The sequence below is a fragment of the Nilaparvata lugens genome, chromosome 7 (assembly GCF_014356525.2).
Source record: "Nilaparvata lugens isolate BPH chromosome 7, ASM1435652v1, whole genome shotgun sequence".
Taxonomy (NCBI): Eukaryota; Metazoa; Arthropoda; class Insecta; order Hemiptera; family Delphacidae; genus Nilaparvata; species Nilaparvata lugens.
This window is the reverse complement of record NC_052510.1, coordinates 8,636,545-8,657,514: the sequence shown is the minus strand read 5'-3', so window position 1 is coordinate 8,657,514 and position 20,970 is coordinate 8,636,545. Positions and strand designations below refer to the sequence as shown.

General features: G+C 32.9%; 1 protein-coding gene across 1 annotated transcript; it reads right to left on the bottom strand.

Moving 5' to 3' along the window:
• Nucleotides 1–310: 310 nt before the first annotated feature.
• On the bottom strand, nt 311–20,768 carry LOC111043275 (lisH domain-containing protein ARMC9-like). The gene is made up of 10 exons (XM_039433614.1): nt 19,280–20,768; nt 17,993–18,166; nt 14,143–15,318; nt 10,774–11,014; nt 9,230–9,378; nt 8,955–9,086; nt 7,506–7,819; nt 5,310–5,514; nt 3,250–3,477; nt 311–814 (listed from the first exon to the last, which is right to left on the bottom strand). The coding sequence occupies exons 1-10, from the start codon at nt 19,340–19,342 to the stop codon at nt 686–688; spliced, it is 2,811 nt and encodes a 936-aa protein (XP_039289548.1). The 5' UTR covers nt 19,343–20,768; the 3' UTR covers nt 311–685.
• Nucleotides 20,769–20,970: the final 202 nt, after the last annotated feature.

Below are 20,970 nucleotides of genomic sequence, written 5' to 3'. Positions count from 1 at the left end.
GAATATGCTACTTGAAAAAAACCGATTTGACTTGGTGAATACGTTTTCGAAATGAATGTAGATGGGAGTTACTTACCTTATACCTTATACGCGGGTTTTTACAGCCTTCCCGGCCGTTTCCCGCACTCAACACGCCATCTGCCTGGGATGTCAGGATGGCACTCAACACGCCATCTCCCATCAAATGGGAGTTACTGACATTTAAAAAAAAATTGAAATAAAATATTAGGAAGATAGATTAATTTTTTAGATTAATATGAACCAAAAAATCGACCATCAAAACGGCAGCCATAATACATGGGGAATTAAATTTAAATATTATTTATTACAAGAACGCACAAATCAATAATGTATTTTTTATGATGGAAAAATAATATGCTATTTCCGGCTCTACTATTTCATGAAAATTATAGTTATTTTTAGCAGAAGTTATTCAAAATATGTACTGTATTACAATCACTGTTTCTAAAATAACACCATAATTTAGACAAATCAATATTAATCTATATATCAACAGGTGGTGACTTTTTAAGGTAAGCTATATTGAAAAGAGACTAAATTGCATTTTTGTACAAGTATATAATTTCCTTGAATAACAGATGAAATTACGTTTCAACAGACATTGATATTTATCTATTCGTGAAACAGAACAAAATTTAATAATTAAATAATTTCATTAAATTATTTAATGACACATATCACTACTTGGACACGAATAAAGAGTGTTCAGCAAGTCATCACCGGACAAATCACCCGGCATCGCTCTCACTGGATCGTCAAAGTCCAATTCTCTCTCAAGCTCATCAGGGTCTTCCTGCAATTCCAAGAGAAACAGCTGTTATAATTATTGAAACTGAATATTTTGAATTGATTATATTTCTACATTGTTGAAGACTATCAACTTTCAACTGTCAAAGTCCAATTCTCTATCAAGTTCACCAGGGTCTTCCTTCAATTTCAAGAGAAACAGCTCTTATGAACAATAGAATGATGTTTACTATTATAGACCTCACTATATAGTGAGGTCCACGTTATAATGACAGTATTTGATTTACATTATTGTTGCTATCCTTGTCTATCAATCGACAAAGCAGGTAGCGCTATCCTTTTCTAGCTTTGCAACGTCTTCAGATAGTTTTTTAACAATGTTGATATGTAATTGATTATGGTGAGGTCCACATTATAATGACAGTGGAGAAAGATAGAACAGAGATGCCGATTCTCTGCCTTGCCACTGTCTCCTAAAGAAGGACTGGTGTATATCTGATGTAATACCAACCGTTCATTCTTGTTAAAAATGATAAATATTATACTCTATTTGCCAAGAAATTATACTTTTTAATTATTAAATAATAAATGATCATAATTTAAATTGAATTAATTATATTTCTACATTGTTAAAAACGATCTGACAACATTCGGAGCAAGAAAAAGATAGCCCTATCTGCTTCGCTTATTGAATGATAGATACGGATAGCAACACCAATGCTGATAAAATACTGCCATTATAACGCAGACCTCTCTATTACAAAATATTTTAACTCAATAATGTAAATTTAATCATTGAAAAATACATTTCCTTGACGAATAATATAACTGATTATTCAAAGAAAAAATGAACCATGCTCCTGTGAAATAAATTTTCTTATTAAAATAAAGTGGATTTTTTGTCAACATGTCAAGTCTCTTCAAAAATGAACAGTTAATATTACATCAGATATACCGGTAACAGCTATCTTCCATAGAAAGCAATGGCAAGGCAGAGAATCGACAACACTGTTCTCCTATCTTTCTCCACTACCATTGTAACGTGGACCTCACTACAGAAATCAAGTTTTCTAGAGTATATCAATTTCAGTGACATATCATTCATTGAGAATCAACCGAGAAAGTTGAGTAAGAAAGTTTCTTTGAGAAGATTCAACCAACTTGAAAATACGCCCATTTTTTCATTATATAAGTTAAGGATGAGATATATTATTATGACAGGATTAGTAGGTCTGACTTATTCCAATTTCAAAAATTCATGAACTGGAATAATATTCTCATTTCATCAGTGAATTCAAAATCTATAATTGACCGAGCGAAGTGAGGCCTAAGATTCTAGTCGACGGTTTGGCATTTCTCTTAATGTTTAAATGTTTTACTTTGTTCATTGTATAATAATCTTGTATTGTTGTATTTGTGAAGGAGACACATTAGGGGTAACCTGTTGTCTCCATAAATAAATGAATAAATAAATAAATAATAAATAAATAAATAAATAAATAAATAATAAATAAATAATAAATAAATAAATAAATAAATAAATAAATAAATAAATAAATAAATAAATAAATAAATAAATAAATAAATAAATAAATAAATAAATAAATAAATAAATAAATAAATAAATAAATAAATAAATAAAAATAAATAAATAAATAAATAAATAAATAAATAAATAAATAAATAAATAAATAAATAAATAAATAAATAAATGAATGAATAAATAAATAAATAAATAAATGTTTATATGTTGCGCATTTACGGCGAAACGTGGTAATAGATTTTCATGAAATTTGACAGGTATGTTCCTTTTTTAATTGCACGTAGACGTATATACAAGGTTTTTTGAAATTTTGCATTTCAAGGATAATATAAAAGGAAAACGGAGCCTCCTTCATACGCCAATAATTATTAGAGTAAAAATCTGACTATAGAATAATTCATCATAAATAATATTAATGAACAGTGTTAATATTACATCAATAAACCTGTATCAGCTACCGTCTATAGAAGGCATTAGCAACGCTGTTCTGCTATTTTCTCCACTGCTATTATAACGTTGACCTTACTATAAATATAAGACTATAGGTATAGGTGATGAAAAATACTGTAGAAGCTGTAGTATTATTTTTAAAGCTATTGAATTCACTGGATTGAAGAAATGAGTAAGAAAACTATACGTTTTTATCCCAGAAGCCTTAGTGTCCATGAATTATCTATACCGTACTATAATAAAGTAAAGAACTGGCTTACGTACGGGATAGGAAAATTATGTTTGACGCATCATCACGTCTGAACTACAGGACTGATTAACTTGTAATTTTGCATATTGATTATAAATTAACCGAGGATGGTATTAGGCCTATTTTCAATTCTTCAAGATTTCATTACGTCAAGTTTCCAGTTTGTCATGTTTCAAAATGGACCCTTGCGGAGCACGGGTTTCCTGCTAGTTATTAATAAATTTTATCATGAACATACCATTTCATCTTCATTTGGCTCTTCAGAAATGGTTTGTATTGCATCAGGGGGCAACTCCCCTTTGTGCAGTTTCAAAAGTGTTTCCAACTGTCGAACCATAGCTGGCTCAGCACTGAACCTCTGTATGTGAATCTGTATTGTCCGTTCTAAATTCAAATCTTTGGCTACATTGTTGACCTCTTCTCTGGTTAGGAGGCAGTACAATGTACCTGATATCACTGGAACAATCTGAAATATAAATAAGATTAATTATTTTGAATAGATTTAGTTAAGTCTACATGAATGATTCATGTAGTCAGATTTAATATTTATTGGAATTTGATTTAACGCACAGATAAGGGCCGTACAATATACCGATATCACCGGGACAATCTGAAATATATATAAGATGAGTAATTTTGAATACATTTGGTTAATTCATCATTATTTCTACAGGAATGATTCATGTTGTCCGATTAAATATCTATTAAAATTTGATCTAACGCACAGATAAGGGCCGTACAATATACCCGATATTACTGGGACAATCTGAAATATACATATGATTAATAGTTTTGAATAGATTTAGTTAATTCGTCATTAGTGGATTGATACGAATGATCTGTTTTATCACTAAGGGCAGGTTTCGAGCTCGGGATCTAAAAGCTCTGGACTTACAGAGTCCAGGACTAAAATAAGCGCTCGGGTCTAAATCGACTTTCTGAGTCACGGGTTAATCTTCTAAACTCCAGGATCTATCAAGTTCTCGACTTATTTGAGTCCAGGACTGAAAGAGATAATAATGTAGGAAATTCTCAATATTTTACTGTTGTTGTTGGCATTATAGCAGATCAGCTGATTGAAGCGGGCTAATTCAAATGAGCATGCTCTCCAAACTAATTTTGTAACAATAATTTGTAAAAAATTAAACTCCAGTGTCTATTTAAGTCCTGGACTACGTTAATGCTTTGATTCGGAAAGACAATTTTCTGACTCAAGAGTTTAAAGCCAGTCAAAGTCTAGAACTTAGCTAAATCCTGAGCTCGGAAACCGGCTCTTTAATAACGATTTGTGGAGAATAAGACATAATTTCACTGACAGGAGCATGCTTTCAAATTACAGTAACTATATAAGCAGGTTATAGTGTTTAATAGATAATATCGGGGCACCGAGCTTTGCTCGTTATTCATTTATTGACTTTTGATAAACCGAAAACAATTCTTTAAAATGATTGGGGAAGTACTAACAGGCACAGCCCAAAACTTTTTTTTTCTCGAATTTTGATTTATACACTATAAAAAGTCCAGAAAGTAGGTTATGTTCCATACACTTGAATTCTCAGGTTCAATTTTCTGTTCAAACATTTGAAAACAAAAAATTTAATTTAGATTATATACAAACCAAATTGAATAACAAAATAACACTCACTAATCACTTGAAATTGTCAAATAATGATCAACTTTGAAAATTATGATAATATTATACTCTAGTTTAGGAGGATTATCATGTCATGTCAACAAATCAGATTATGTTGATCAAATAGATTAAATTGTCTAGCTAGATAATATTTCTCGCTGATTGATAATGATTACACAGCTGGAAATAATTCTGTCTCCCTCCCACACAGGCACACACGCATCTTCTGTTATTGAGAGACGACAAAATTATCATCTGTTTTCCAAGGATGAATTATCATTTTAATGTCGTTCAGCGAGTTTTCCAAAGAATGAGACCTAGTGCAATCGAATTTTTATGTCATAAACCTACTATGTTCCAAATTTCGTGAAAATCGTTAGAGATCCGTAAAACATAAATAACCAGATATAAACATAACCAGATATATAAATACAGAAATTGCTCGCTTAATATAATAGGTTATAGTTACTGTATTTCGAATCACATGGGATATAGTTATAGTGGTTATATAGTAACTTTATTTCGAATCACATGGGATTCAATTCTCTCATTTTAAAGCAAATTGATGTATACATATGTTTACATAAAGTAACTTGATGTAATAAGATAATGGTTCAAGAAATTCAAGAATATTTGTAATTCTCAAAAAAACAATGTTGACTAGCCTGCGTGTGAGAAGAATCAAGCAGCTGAATGAGGGTGGAGAGAAGGAGAGGGGGAAACCGTTGTCTGGCCTCATTATGCAGACAAAGGTTCATGAGGAGAGCGGAGCTGTATTCCAGAGTGTACGACCGATTCTGGTCTCCCTTCATTTTCTCGATCAACCATTCCACCATACCGTTCTCAATCATGCCCATTCGTTGATTTTTCCTGCAACACAAGTTTATCTCGATATAAAATTCAATTCAATAACAAATTTGTTTGAAGTTTGAATTGAGTTTTCATTGATGAAGGAGGAGATTAGTTGGTGGTGGATATAGTGAGGTCCACGTTATAATGGCAGTAGAGCATGATAGAACAACGTTGCCGATGGTAATGTTAATGTTTTGAAGGGACGGATTCAAAGATCCAAAGGTTCAAAGAACCTCACACGTCAACCAAAGCTTATTGTGTGTCCCAAGTATGTTAGTTAGGCAAACCAATTCCTGTGTCCTTTACAAGGTCCAGGAGTTTCTTCCCTATACTAACATCCCATTCATCACCTGGTTATTTGCAGACAAACAGATCCCTTCTCCTAGCCCCAAGTCTTTCACAATCCAGTATGATATGCTTGGCAGTCTCTTCAGACTGATTACAAAGCCTACACATCTGATTTTCATTTCTGAGTCCAATTGTGTGGAGATGTTTCCTAAAGTGGCCGTGTCCAGTTATCAGGGCAATCAACTGCTTTACCTGACCTCTACCCAGACTCACCAAGCCTTTTGACCAGGGTGACCTTGCCATTGCTGGTGATGTAAGTCCCTGGACCATTTACATATTGTTTGGAAGGCAGTTGTTTTGCATATGCCACAGCTTGGCCTCTCTGGACCAAAGAATGGTATACTGGAACCCCGCTTAGCAAGTTTATCTGCTCGCTCGTTACCTCCTATGCCTACATGGCCAGGTATTCAATCAAGATGCACAGAGTTGCGTGTTGCAAGCCTGCTGAGTGTTTTGTGGCACTCCCACACCAATTTGGACTTGATTTCATTGGAGTCAAGAGCCTTGAGGGCTGCCTGACAATCTAACAGGATTACTTACTATATGCTTGTCGCAATAGTATATAGTAATATAGGGTCTTGTCGCAATAGTAATATAGGGTCTGGCAGTACCTATGTTGGCACAAGCCATGATGCCCCAAATCTCTGCCAGAAAGATGGTACAGGGTTGTCCCAGACTTATACAGACTTGTGTTCTGGGTGGATCACTGTACACCCCGTAGCCAGATTTTCCTCCAATGAAAGAACCATCCGTGTACCAGACAAGGCTGCCTCTTTTGAGATAAGGTCCTTTCTCGGACTTCCACGTTGCCAATCTTGTCAATGCCTTTCTATAGACGGTAGCTGATAAAGTTTTATTGAAATAATATTAACTGTTCATTCTCGTTTAAAATAATCAATAATATTTTATCAAGCTAGAAATTATATGTTTCAATAATTTCATAACGAATTTTCATAATCAAGATGAAATATGTTGTTAGTTAATTATTAATTCTACATTGTTGAAAGACGATCTGGCAACAGAGCAAAGCGAGAAAGAGATAGCGAAATCCGCTTTGTTGGATGATAGAAAGGATAGCAATGCCATTGCTAATCAAACACTGCCATTATAACGTGGACCTCACTATAGTGGCTGTTTATTCGACAGAGGCTGGCTCAAACAGCACTCTGGTTTGTGGACTGTATCAATTACAAGCGAGAACATTTTTGGGTTGTCTGGCATCGGGTAACAAGATGGACAATTTGAATGGCTAATTGCACAATAACATAGGCCTACCTTCATGTCCAAGTCCTCCTTTCTTCCAGGATCCCGTGTCCAGATCACGATTCGAGACGAGAGGAGACTTGCAATCAATCACAATACATCAATAGTTCACTTGCAATAAATCGACATCACGAGAACTGAGCTGTTCGATTGGGCTGACAACTGGCACAGTCATGCTATGCGCATCACCCTTCAATTGCCCCCTCCACCACACAAATGCCAAACAACAAGGGAAACATTGATATTACGTCCAAACAGTAGCAATTATTCGAACTTTGGAGCATTGGTGATCCAAAATTATAATCATTTAGTGGACTGAACAATCAATACTAGTGCCACTTAAAAACATAAATACTTTTATTTTATGATTGTTGGCTGAACTGAGCCTGTTGACTGACCTGAGACTCAACTTCTGCAGGGTGGCCAACAGCATATCAGCCGTTGTCTGATCGATCTTGACCCGTTGCTGTCGGAGTGTAGCGACTAGCAGCGACAGCAGCGCGTGAGAAGGCGCCAAGTAGTCGCGACCACAGCGCAGCGACGCGACAGTGTTGAGCAGCCGCGCGACCGCCTGCTGCAGCGGGTGGGGCGTACATGCCCCTGGAGGGGCCAACATGTCCTCCAGGACGGTGGCGCGCAACGAGAACACGTCGTGTTGCGACAGCCAGAGCACGGTGTGGTCGCGGTCGTCACTCGAACTGCGGGTTAGTCGCTGCAATCCAATCAAGTCCAACTTTCAAATTCATTTATTTGCCAAAGAAATAACTACAAATATTAAATTTGGTTTTTGGTCCTGCAAAATTATTCCTTTAATAATTGAATATTTCCTTTTTTAGTGATAATAATGTAAAATATTTCTTCTATGTTTTGAAGCATCTAAATTTAAAAATCTACATTGTAAAAATAATTAAGGACTGAAAATTTTGTGAAGTAAACAACTACAAGACTTAACCTATTTGTAACGTAATCTAAATTTGGGAGAGAAATAGCATAAGGTTACCTCATTTTTTTCTCTCTCTATAATTTCTATGATGCACCTATTGTATAAATCAATAAAGAATAATAATAATAATTAAAAAATGTATGAAATCTAATATGACACTAGTCGCTGCAATTCAAATGAGTTGTAATAATTATTCATTACAATGAATTCATTCCAAAGATTTTTTCAAAGTGTTTTTTTTTCTTTTTAAATTAACATTCCGGTAGTCGCGCCCTACTCAATCACACGAGCAGTCGCGTGTTGTATTTTGTACAACATCCTATTTTCTAAGTGTTATGTATACTCTGTTCACTGTCAAAACATATTAATTAATTGTATAATTACTTTTTCCATCTTCTTGGATTATTTTACGCCTATGAAAATTTGGATGATTACCATTTCAAAGCCCAATAAGGTACATCAAGCAAAGCCATCATTTCTGTGTTATTGGTTCGTTTACAGTCCCCGTATACAGTCTTTCCCTATCTTATGCGTCTTCAGATACTATCCATAATGAAACCACTGGGATTTTGTCAAAATGACAATAAATAAGTGATATTTTTGACATCCCAGTGTTTTCATTATCATCACTTTACTTTTACCTTCATTTCCACTTTCACTTTTTTTAATATTCAACTTTCATCTCACACTTTCTCTTTCCCTTACTTTTCCCATACTCCTGCTCCTCCTAATAATAATAATAGGCTTCAATAATTATTGATGAATCAACTTGATAAAAAGTTGAATTCAAAAACAGATGTGGTTTGAGTTTTATATAATATTGATAATTTAAGTTTAATAACTAATAATTTGAATCTAAGTTTATTATAATGTACTTATTACCAATCTATTGCGAATTACTAACCCATCTGAGAGCTTGAATCAGTAGAAGTTTAGTTTTCATGCTGCCAGTCGCCAGGTGCTGCTTGATCTTCTGCACATCTAGATGATAACACGGCGTAGTACTTATTCTATTATATTCATGTCCATAGTCTTTCTGGAACAGAGAAACAAGTCATATTGTATTTAATTGAATCAAATTATTGATTGATCGATTGATGATTAGATTCTTGTCAATTCCACCATATAAATGGATAAGATCAATGCTACTCTTGTATTTATCAATTTGTCTTTTTCTACCTTGATTTGAAAAGTAGACATTGAATCGTCGCCAGGTTTGGAGAAAAGCTCGGGAAATATTTTGACGCAGTTACAAAGTGTCGCTTTCAGATCTACTGCTTGACCTCTAACTGAATTTTCCAGGGCAGTTGTCAACTCAGCAGCAACACCTGCAACATTTTAAGAAAATTGAAAAAAAAAACTTTCCTCTGCCTTTGAATAGTACAAAAATTGAACATCAATAATTTGTCAGCCGGGAATCGAACCCAGTACCTCCTAATTGCGGTCATGAATGCTTACCCTTACACCAAACTGACAATCTCTGGATAGCAGTGCTCTTTTTATACAAAGTCATAGCGGCCAGCCAGTCTACAGATGGAAAAAAATTGGAAGTTGCATTTATTTATATTTTTCACAAAGAAGCACTGATTTGGAGAGAAAAACTAAGGGTACTCCTTGTACTATTTCTCTCCTAAATTTAGATAACATTATAAAAGTTCGAAATAGGGTTATGATTTCACTTTACTAAAATTTCGTCCATTTTCACTCAAAAACAACGAAAATCAAGATTTTTACATTTTGACGGTTGAAAACAGAATAAAAAACAAAAATATCACACTTAAATCATCATTTGTTCAAATGCTAATTGATGAATAATTATTATTTAACGAAATTCCAATTAAATGCTGTATATCACAGCATTCGAAGCAGCAGATAACAATGCTGTATATCTGTATAAATAATTTTTGTATAGTAGCGCTCATCGAATTTCCATCTAGCTTTTTACCCTGTTGTCAATATCTGCAGTAGCAGAAGCCTTCGGGGTGATATACAGCATTTATTTGGAATTTCGTTCAATAATAATTATTCTAGATGGATACAATATTTTACAAAAAAAGTTTAATATGAATTGGGTTGGTTGAATTCAAGTTAACAAATGTGATTGATTTATTAATTTGTATTACTTGCACAACAGTTTTGCATAACAGTTTAGCAATAAATTGATTAATTGTTGTATATACTAGTTATCAAACAGTTTCATTGTTGCTATACGTTATAATACTCATAAAATATCGGTTCTGTGTATAAATATGGCAACAGTATCAATATTAGAATTCAATAAAATGAAAAACCCATATTCAACTACGATTAGTCTCAATTCAATTACCACTGACTATACATGGTCAGAAATAATATTATTGCATCCATTCATCAAATGCTAATGAATTCTTACAAACATGGAGAAGGCTGTAGCCTGTTCCAACTGACATCCAGCTAATTATCTCAATAAATATCGTTGTCAGTGAATAATTTATTTATTGAAAAATCTGACTGCTCTATAGAACTGTCGTTCTAATAATTATTATTCTAATTATTATTATACGGTAACAATAAATTGATACTTTTTGTGTAGTTGAGAAGTTGATATTGTGGTAATTATTCATATTGAATAAAAAATACTAAGAAATTGTCAAAAACCACAGACTAAAAAAAGGGTTTTTGACAATTTCTTAGTCTTTTTCATTCAAAATAAATTGATAATAAATTAAAAAGTTATTTCTCACCTATAAGATTTTGGTGATCTCGGTGAAGCTTTTGAAATTTGTGTTTCAAATTTTTATAGCGTCGATTGCCATCGATTTCATTTATACTTGTGAGTCTAGCACTTGATACTCTGGAATTATTGTTTGAGGCAATAATTGGTTTCGAGCATTGCTTGATGAGGGACGGTGCTACACTTTCGCCGTAGCTGTACTGCTCAACAAAGTCCACCAGACGTTTTTCCAAAGTTTCTGCCCATGATTCCTGTGGAAGACAAAAATGCAAGGGAATTAGACATACTCTTAGATAATGAAGAACTAATCTCCAATATTCAATATTTTATACAGATTTTATTCATCTATTATTAGGTCACGAGCAATACAAATACTGTTTCTGGTGAGATATAGCCTAGTGATATTTATCCGTACGGTAATGGAACACTAGAATATTGTCAAAAAATATCACGAATTTTCACTGTCTTCAGAAATGTTGTGGAACATTTCCATGATGAGGTGAAAAATTGATTACACAAATATTGTCAAATCCACAAAAATAAGTTTATTTACAACCAGAAGATGTGGTTTCCACTGAAGATGATGTTTCCACTGAAGAAACTCAAGTCAGGTTTTAAATAATAGTATATTTCGCACCTAGAGCAGAAAATTCGAGTCCGAGGCCGTAGGCCGAGGACTAGAAAAGATTGAGAGCCGGAGAAACATTTTTGCCCGTGGTGCGAACGGTATTTTTCGCCACACACAAAAATAAACAACTATTCTCATATATATGAGAATAGTTGTTTACTAAGCACTTCCGAAAGCAGAAGTGGAAGGTGATAGCTCTAGCAAATCTGAGGTAATCTGAATATCAGGAAATTGTACAAGTATTTTTATTTTCTATTCTGATTTGTCTAATTAACCTAAAAGATGATGTTCAATTATGTGAGAGGTTGAGTTTATACTTTTTTATTCTTTCAAATGACAATAAGATGATATTATTATAAATGTTTTAATTATTGAATAATGAACACAAATAATGAAAAGTTTTTTGATCATCTGTTTTTTGATCACCTTTCTAAGTACCAAGTTAGCGGCTGGAAAGGGCACTCTTTCCGGCCTAGGCCGGAAAGAAACCTGTTCTGACGTCAAACGAGAGTCGTCTGCAAACAATGTCTTTTAGATCTACGTAGGGACTGGAAAACAGCTGATTTCTGTGCAGTGTGGCGGAAACTTATTTTTGTGAATTTGACAATATTTGTGTAATCAATTTTCCACCTCATATCACGAATTTATTGAAAAGTTACAAACATGTTTCAACACTCATGGTTAACTTTCAACTTTTCAATTAATTCATGATATTTCTTGTGTTTTATTATCAATACAAAATTGACATAAAACCATCTTCTTAGAATTCTTATATTTCCTTCACTTCTTCCATATTTGAATATAGTAGAATAATTTAAATACGATTATTTGGTGTTAAAGACATCACATTTCAAAATTCTGGTTTGTATAAATTAATATTTTCAGACTGTGTCATATTATGAAAATTCGGGAGAGAAGTCAGGGTTAACCAAATTTCTTCTCTACCAATCATTTTGATAATAATTGTTGATGATATGTTATATTTGTTGAAATGAATATTTGTGAAGTATAACTTGATTGCCTGGATGGTACTAGATACTATAGTGTATATATTATACTATTTTCTATTCTATTACAATCCAAGATAATTAAATGGCAAAATGTAAAATAGAATCAGTATTACAATGCGAAAATTGGTGAAAATAACTGTAAGGAATATTATCTTAAAATATATGGAAATGCATGGAGATGTCAGATGGAAGTAAATATCAACGAAAATGCAATAAAGTATCTTCAAGTTCCTTATAGATAGAAAGGGTAGAATTTATTAATGCTATTGTGAAATTTAAATACCAGAATGGGCCTTGATGCAAAGACCTCGATTTATTGATCGAATAACCTTTGTCTTCAAGTAACTGGAATACAGAAATGCAATTGCGAATCTCCATAATTTTGTTATTCAAATTTTATTATTATGACCTCTCCAGTAGTTTTCTTTGTTGGTAGAAAATAGGAATTCATTCATAAATTTCTGTTTCCAATGAAGAATGTCTTGAAATAAGTCATTGACGATTTTTTTCTCAATGGAGTTGCAAAATCCAATCAAAGTTGAAATACGATTGTAAATTAAGATATACATTTATTTGTAAATGGTTCATTTTAAAATTGGATCCAAAGATATGATGAAATAGCCTATTTGCCTTTCATCAATGATTTCTGTCTCAGGAAACGCCTTGAATAGAAATTTCTGTTTCAAACAAAGAATGTTTTAAAATAAGTCATTGACGATTTTTTCTGCTCAATGAAGTTGCAAACTCCAATAGAATAGAATGAAATAAAATGAAGTTGAAGATCTATTAATTAATGATTTTTGGAAGTGCGCTTTTATAATTGATGAATTCAAATTTGGAATAATAAAATTGTGATATTGATTAATCAATCGAAAAATTGGAATAGGCTACATTGTGCAATATGAAATATGATAAATGATTGGGAATCAATTCTATTTATTTGACACTTGATCCTGAAACTTAATGACTGTACTATTTTTATTGGAGAGGTACCATGCTACTATGTAAAAGTTTAATGAATTTGTTATACAGGGTGTTATGAAAAAGGTGCCCATAAGCCAGGGGGTGATTCCTCACATCAAAAGAAGAAAAGTTCTTATTAAAATAGGTCAATAATAAGATCAACAATAGACAAAATCTGTTTAAGCTCTCTATTTTTCATGCGCTTTGTATGTGATTAAGGATTATTTATTCGAGGTTGCGTTTGTCTATTATAGACTTATACTACATCTTTCTGTTCGAAATTAAATTTTCTACAAGTTCTGTGAGAAAATATTTTGTGTTTATTGTACATTTAATATAGCAAATCTGCTTCAAACCTTAAAGGAACTTGTTTTTCTGGATCAAGTTTCGCGTATTTCGTCACATATCTTAAAAATTACTGCAGCTAACTGTCTGGAAACGGTTTTATTCAATTTCTCAGTTTATTTTACATAAGTACGCTAAATTTAACATCTTAATTAACAGCCAACAAATACCCGCAGGGCAGGGGAACTGAAATTCAGACGAAATCTTTCACCCTGTATAACTTGGTAACTAAGCATTCTCGGACCTATGTTAATGAGAACTTTTTTTCTTCTTTTGATGTGAGGAATCACTCCCTGGCTTATGGGCACTTTTTTCAGAACACTCTGTATATTGAGGCTACACAATTTCTATCTACGTTCTCTACAAGTGCAGAGAATGGACTTCTGTTGTTTCTGCAGTAACTAAAATTGCAAGAAAACATTACTCTGTTTACCTTGAAAATATCCATGAATGAAGGGTGTTCTTTCGGGTTGTTGATGAAGGGCAGTGCAAAAAATGGAAGAAACTCAGGTTCAGAGCTGAATTCAGGACCTTTGGTCGTCAGAAACGTCTTCAAGACATCCATTGCTGATTCATTTGATACAACATTAACATCTACAGAACTATTATCCATTGTTTCTTCATTATTTAGTTCAGGTACTACTGCATCTCTCTCAGTTGAAAGTCTAGGTGATTCAACTTTTATTGGTAAGGGAATTTCGTTATTTTTCAAAATATTTATCATATTGTAATCAGCTACTTTGTTCTTCTCTTTCTCTATGAAATCAATATTGATATCCTCCAAGATATGGATAGAGTTGTTAGCAGAATTTATATCATTTTCGTTCAATTTATTAGACTGCATGAGCTGTTCAGTTTCTTTATCAACAAATACTAATTCTGTCTCATTGTTGTTGATAGCTTTCTCCACTAGTCTATCAACTATTTCCTTCTCCTTCTGTTCAATAGTCGAGTTATCAATTTCAGCCTCAATAAATTTCGACGTGCTCTCAATCCTAGCATCCGCATATACTTCTAAACTATCAATAGAGTTCCGAACTTCCCTGAATTTTCCAGAGGCATCAATCTTGAAAACTTCCAGACTATCAATTGAGTTCCGACTACTCCCGGTTTCTTCAGGTGTGACACTGTTTCGCTTCGCCATATTGATTGAAACTTCATCAGGTTGGAGGAGTTTTGAAGGAGCCTCCCCTCCATACTCTTTGTAGTTACTGTTGATGATTTTCTTCACAGATTCCTCACTAGTATTAATAACTAGACTCTCATTCAAGTTGTTATTTATGCCCTCACCTAAATCTTTGAAGGTGGTGAACTTTTTATCCATAGCTGTAACAACATTATTGTTATCTTCCTCATCGGTAGAAACAGCATTCTCGTTTGAGGTGGGTTTCTCACAGGTTTCTGAGATCCTGTCGAGTTCGGGTTCAAATTTGACGATTTTGTTGTCAACCTTTTCATTCTCATCAACTATTTCAACAACTTCGATTGGTATGATTTTCCTGCGGTTTTTCCTGAATGGAAGCGTGGCGAAATAGACGTACAAGTGGAATGTTAACCGTTTATAGTCTTTCAGGCTTTTTATGGAGGATGGTATTGTCATGTGCCATATCTGGAAATAAACAGAACATTATTTTACTATAGTGAGATCCACTTTAAACTGACGCAGTACCGGGTGTTTCAAAAAGAATGACCCAATTTTAAACAGTTATAATTAATTTAAAGAAATGGTGTAAACAAACCAATTTTATAACAAATTACTCACCTAAGTATCAAGATGATGTATGAAGTATCAGATGATGTATTAAAATGTTGTATATGCCCTCCTTTTGAGGCTCGGACGATATCTGGACGGTGCCAAATTCATCCTAGACTGTTCGCAAGATGTCTTCTCGGTCTGTAGCTACTGCATCAGTTATCCTGCTTTTTAGCTCCTCAATATCAAGTGCTAAGGGGGTCAAAACATAAACACGATCTTTAACGTTGTTCCTCCCTTAGCACTTGATATTGAGGAGCTAAAACCCAGGATAACTGATGCAGTAGCTACAGTCCGAGAAGACAGACATCTTGTGAACAGTCTGGGATGAACTTGGCTACCGTCTAGATGTCGTCCGAACCCCAAAAGAAGGGCACATAGAACACTTATAATAGATCATCATAAACGTGATACTTCTGTGAGTAGTTTTATGTAAAATTGGTTTGTGTACAACATTTTTAAAATAAATATTACTGTTTAAAATCGGGTCATTCTTTTTGAAACACCCGGTATATTGGTTGAATGGGATCATTGATTTTATTCACTTCAGATACTGTTTTTGGTGAGATATAGTGATATTTATCCACTATATAAAACAATAGAATATTGTCTAAAAATATCACAAATTTATTAAAAAGTTATAATTTATGTTTCAACACCCACGGTGTCATCTTCAGTGTGACAATTCAAAATGATGTTATTTATTTATTCAAGTTCTTTCAGGTTTTCCATCCTGGGACTTCCCAAATTTTCATCTTTGTTGAAGTTATATTGTGTTAGCATAATATAAGTTATTTGTAGGAATGGTAACAGTTTACAGTGAATCACTATCATGTTTATTTATATTTATTCATCACTTTCCACGATCATATCAATTTAATGATTGGGAGAGAATCAACAGAATAAACGGGCCAGAAAATATATTGATGAAACGTTCAAAGGATGACGATCTCAAATTTATCATTTCCATGGTTCATAGTTCTCATTTCCTATTGCTGTTCTTAAATATTTAACCAGCGCATGGCTTTTATTGTATATACATTTTCAGACATATAAATAAAAATAGAATTCAATTCAAAATTCAATTCAAAAAGTTATTTATTTCACAAGTCTTACAAGCAATCACAGTGGTAGCCTACATCATAAAATAAGAATACACTTTACAATAAAAATAAGACAATGTCAGCACCACAAAAATGACAGCGATATACAAATATATATTAAGAAATATTTACTCTCGCAGAGGCATTACTGCCTGTGTGCGAGAATGAGTCTAAGGTAGGAATAGGCATATATAAATATTTCGCAGTACTTGCACAAATCTAAGAATTACTCGCAGAAATCTAAGTACTATTTTTAAAATTGTTGCCATTATCAAGTATGCCATTATGACTTGATAATGGTATAATATAGCCGAAACATGTTGTGAGTAAATAATTTTAAAAGGGTACTTAGATTTCTATTTCTATTTATATTCAAGAGTAGCCCTAACTGGAAAAAAGTTATTTTCAGACACATGAAAATGTCATGATTTGGAAACAGTTCATCCAATGGTGTTTGAATTGGATAAAGTTATATAATTTATGGTATCTCCACTACACTTCACTGCCCATTAATAGAGGCGAAATTATCAGATGAGTGAAGAATTACATTCCTATATAAGAATATCATACTCCTTGTTAACATTACATTCCTATATAAGAATATCATATTCCTTGTTAACATTACATTCCTATACAAGAATATCATATTCCTTGATAACAAGTCCTAACTCCGCCTAATGAAGATATTTTTCATTTCATTTCAAGAATGCAAATTATACTGGAAAACACATGGGATAGGTATACACTTTAATGAAATTGAAAGGGAAAATATTATCCTATTGTTAACGATTAAGCCCATGCGATGAGTGTAGGATCTACTATCAACAACTCAAGTCTTTGAAAAATACAAATAAAAGATGTGTTCTCTTCCTTCACCGTGCTAAAATGCTTCACTACTTTACTAGAGAATCAGCAATGTTCACTCATACATCAATGGCACAGTAAGGCTCAACTCACACGTACGTGACTCAGGCTGAGAAGAGACTCGACTCTAGTCCAGAGCATGTGTTTTCCAATGTTTTCGACTGGTCTGAGTGTCACCATTTGAAAACACATGTTCTGGACTAGAGTCGATTCTCTTCTCGACCTGAGTCACGTAAGTGTGAGTTCAGCCTAAGTGTCTGTTGCAAAAAACCGGTTAAATTTTAACCGTGATTAATTCCACGAGAACCAATCAGAGAAACCATCTTTTCAAAAACGCCTTCTCTGATTGGTTCCCGTGAAATGATCCGTGAGGATTAAAGGTTAACCGGCTTTTGTGCAACCGGGCCTAAGTTCTTGTTATGACAAAAATACTAGCCTAGTGATGGTGCCAATGTAGAAGTATGAAAAATTTAAAACTATAATAATACAGTATGTGCGTGATAATGTGACATACCTATTGCCAGAATAATATAGTGATTTTTCAAGTTTTTGTTAGTAGTTACCTCAAAAAACTGTTTGTAGTTTTCTGACTGGAAAGTGGAGAATATTTTTGCTATATCATCCCGTCGGATGTGCGGCTTGATTTCAGTTGGTTGTTGAGGCAAAGTGAATCCAAGACGCGGTGTTTCCGACAAGAAGGCAGACAGAGTTGACGTGAATTCATAGTGCACTAGAAACTGAAATATTATTCCATTAATACAATTTTAATAAAATCATAATATTGGACTAGGCCTACATAAAATCATAATATTGAACTAGGCCTACATAAAATCATAATATTGGACTAGGCCTACATAAAATCACAGATATTTCAGAAGGGAATAAGAATATTATTATTAATATAATGTGAGATCTTTTCTTTTTATTGTTAAATGACTACCTAATTTTGCCAAGAAGAATTAAAATTATACTAAAAAAAACATATTGTAATTACTCTGTAATGGAACTCAAAAGTTTAATATTGTTCCATTGATCATAATAATGCGAAAAAATCTTATATTTCAAAAGGATCAAATGATATTTCCTTTGTTCAATTATTATCAAAAAGAATGCAACTTTCATAAAGTGATGTTGCTCTGCTTGTGTGGAAGACAAACCAACGTAGCAATAATTTAATTGTTTAATCATTCCTGAAATCGATAAAAAAATCTATAAAATTATTAACAATTCCCAAAATTGATTTATTCTTGGATAATCATTTATTCCTTAATAGATTATTAAATCATTTCAAACTAGGCTTTTTAAGTGATTCAGTCTTCAACTGAGTTTGACATATATCAAAAAATATTTCACTTTTGAATTCGAAATTGTTATGAAAAAGCAATATCTAATTTACTAGACACTATAAATTTATTCAAAACAACAAAATCATGACCTTATCATGAAAATTCATAGCCAGTATTTTTTTTTTATTACCAGTGCATTAATAATCAATCGCAGATGTTGAGTCTAAAATTGATCAATTTGTATTTATTACCTACATTACACAATCACAATATCAAATTAATGATTGGGAAAGAATCAACAGGATAAACCCAGAACTGTTTCTCTCCCTAATTTTGATGAAAATAGTCCAAATGAGGTTTATTAATAGAAAACTATGATATAGAATACCAACTAGTATAAGAAATGAAAATGAATGCATGTGTTGGTATGAATAATCCAACAGATAGTAAATAAATTAAAAGATAGAATATGTGAAATAAATAATCCAACAAACAGTAAATAAATTACAAGATCAAAATAATAATTTATTAAAATAATAGGTACTTAATAAAGCTATCACTAACCTCATGAATCACATTAATACACTTGTTATCATTCTCAAAATGATTTTGGAAGGTGTCCATCATAGCTGAAGATTTCAAGTTCAAGAAGAAATGTCTTCCTTGTTCATCTATTGACTTGTCAGTCTACTGTCTTGAAGAAGAAGGAAACAACGTAAACAGGAAACGATCATCTATTGAATTGGGATGTCAGTCTACTGTATTGGAAAAGAAGTGAAATAACGAACAAAGATTACCTATGTCATCACATTAAAAGTTTATTAATAATAGTAGAATAAAATAATGTAACTCAATAATGAAATGGACTAGTTAACTTTTGAGATTTTAGGGGTAGTGCAGATTGATAACGTATTAATTTCGCCTGCAACAAGTTGAATGTAACAATGGTAAGCCTCAGTTTGAGAATACTTAGAGAAGAGGTTAGACTGTTAGACTGAAGCAATGTTGTGACTGAGCAGAGGAATTGTACACCTAGCAACCGCGTTCCACCACCAACAGCAATGCAGTTGCCGAGAAATCAATGGAGAAAACCTCCACCTTCCCACAATTGCGCTGTGCATAAATAATTCTAATTTTGTTTCAAGGCGGGACACGGCATGCCTTGGGGTCGGGCGGTTGAAGGCCAATACCCTGTAATCAAGATAAAAGTTTCAAGGGTGAAGAGTTTGCCTTGGTTTCTTAAGAAAACTTATTTGTTCTTGAAAAGATTCATTCATTGAAGTGAGTTTCTTATCACTGTAAGAATTGAGCATGTATTTTCACAGGATATGATTTTCTTGTTACCTTATTTTTCCTCTCCCTATCATTTTGATGATGTACTTATTGTATAAATGAATAAAGAATAAAGGATTAAAAATTACTCAAAAACCAAGAGGTTTTCTAAATTTATTCCCGTTCACGAGATAGTCCCATAAACTAATATAAATGAAATCATTAGAAAATTCACAGCATACTAATTTTATTTTCAGTTTGTAACAATGATATCGGTCACAGCTAACAATAAGGCAGTGAGAACTTATTACCTACAATGTCAATGAAAATAAATTATTGATTATAATAATCAGTAATAATATAGTTTTATTAATTACACTACAATTATTCTACATAAAAAATGAATATACTACAGAGAGCTTCATATTGTATGTGTATTACCATAGAGAAACAATAGCGTAAGTAGATATCCCATGGTATAGGGCGTTTATGTCGCAACTTTCACTGTTATCTCAAGCCGATTACTGTTGATTATTGTCGATTTTCACTGTTTTGACCGGGTAAAGTGTATGAACGGCACAATATGAGAGACTACCAGCGTCAAGAAGGGAAAGAACTACGTGCACTATAGGCTTGAGATAACAGTAAAAGCTGCGACATAAACGTCCTGTACCATGGGATATCTACTTATGCTATTGTTTCTCTACGGTGTTACTAAACTAGAGAGCTTTATACAATTAGCTAAAAAATAATATTATAGATTCAATTAATTGAAAAATAAGATTATTCATTCTTTCGATATGTCATTTAATTCATAGTACTGGAGGTATAATAAAATATATTAGAATTGACATACGAATGTAAGTAATCTACAGGTTAAAAACCTATTAATAAACTAGAATTATAATGTAAATTAAATGAAAAAATGAATAAATATAGTTTAATGATGAATATATTGTGATATTATCAGTTACAGTGAATAG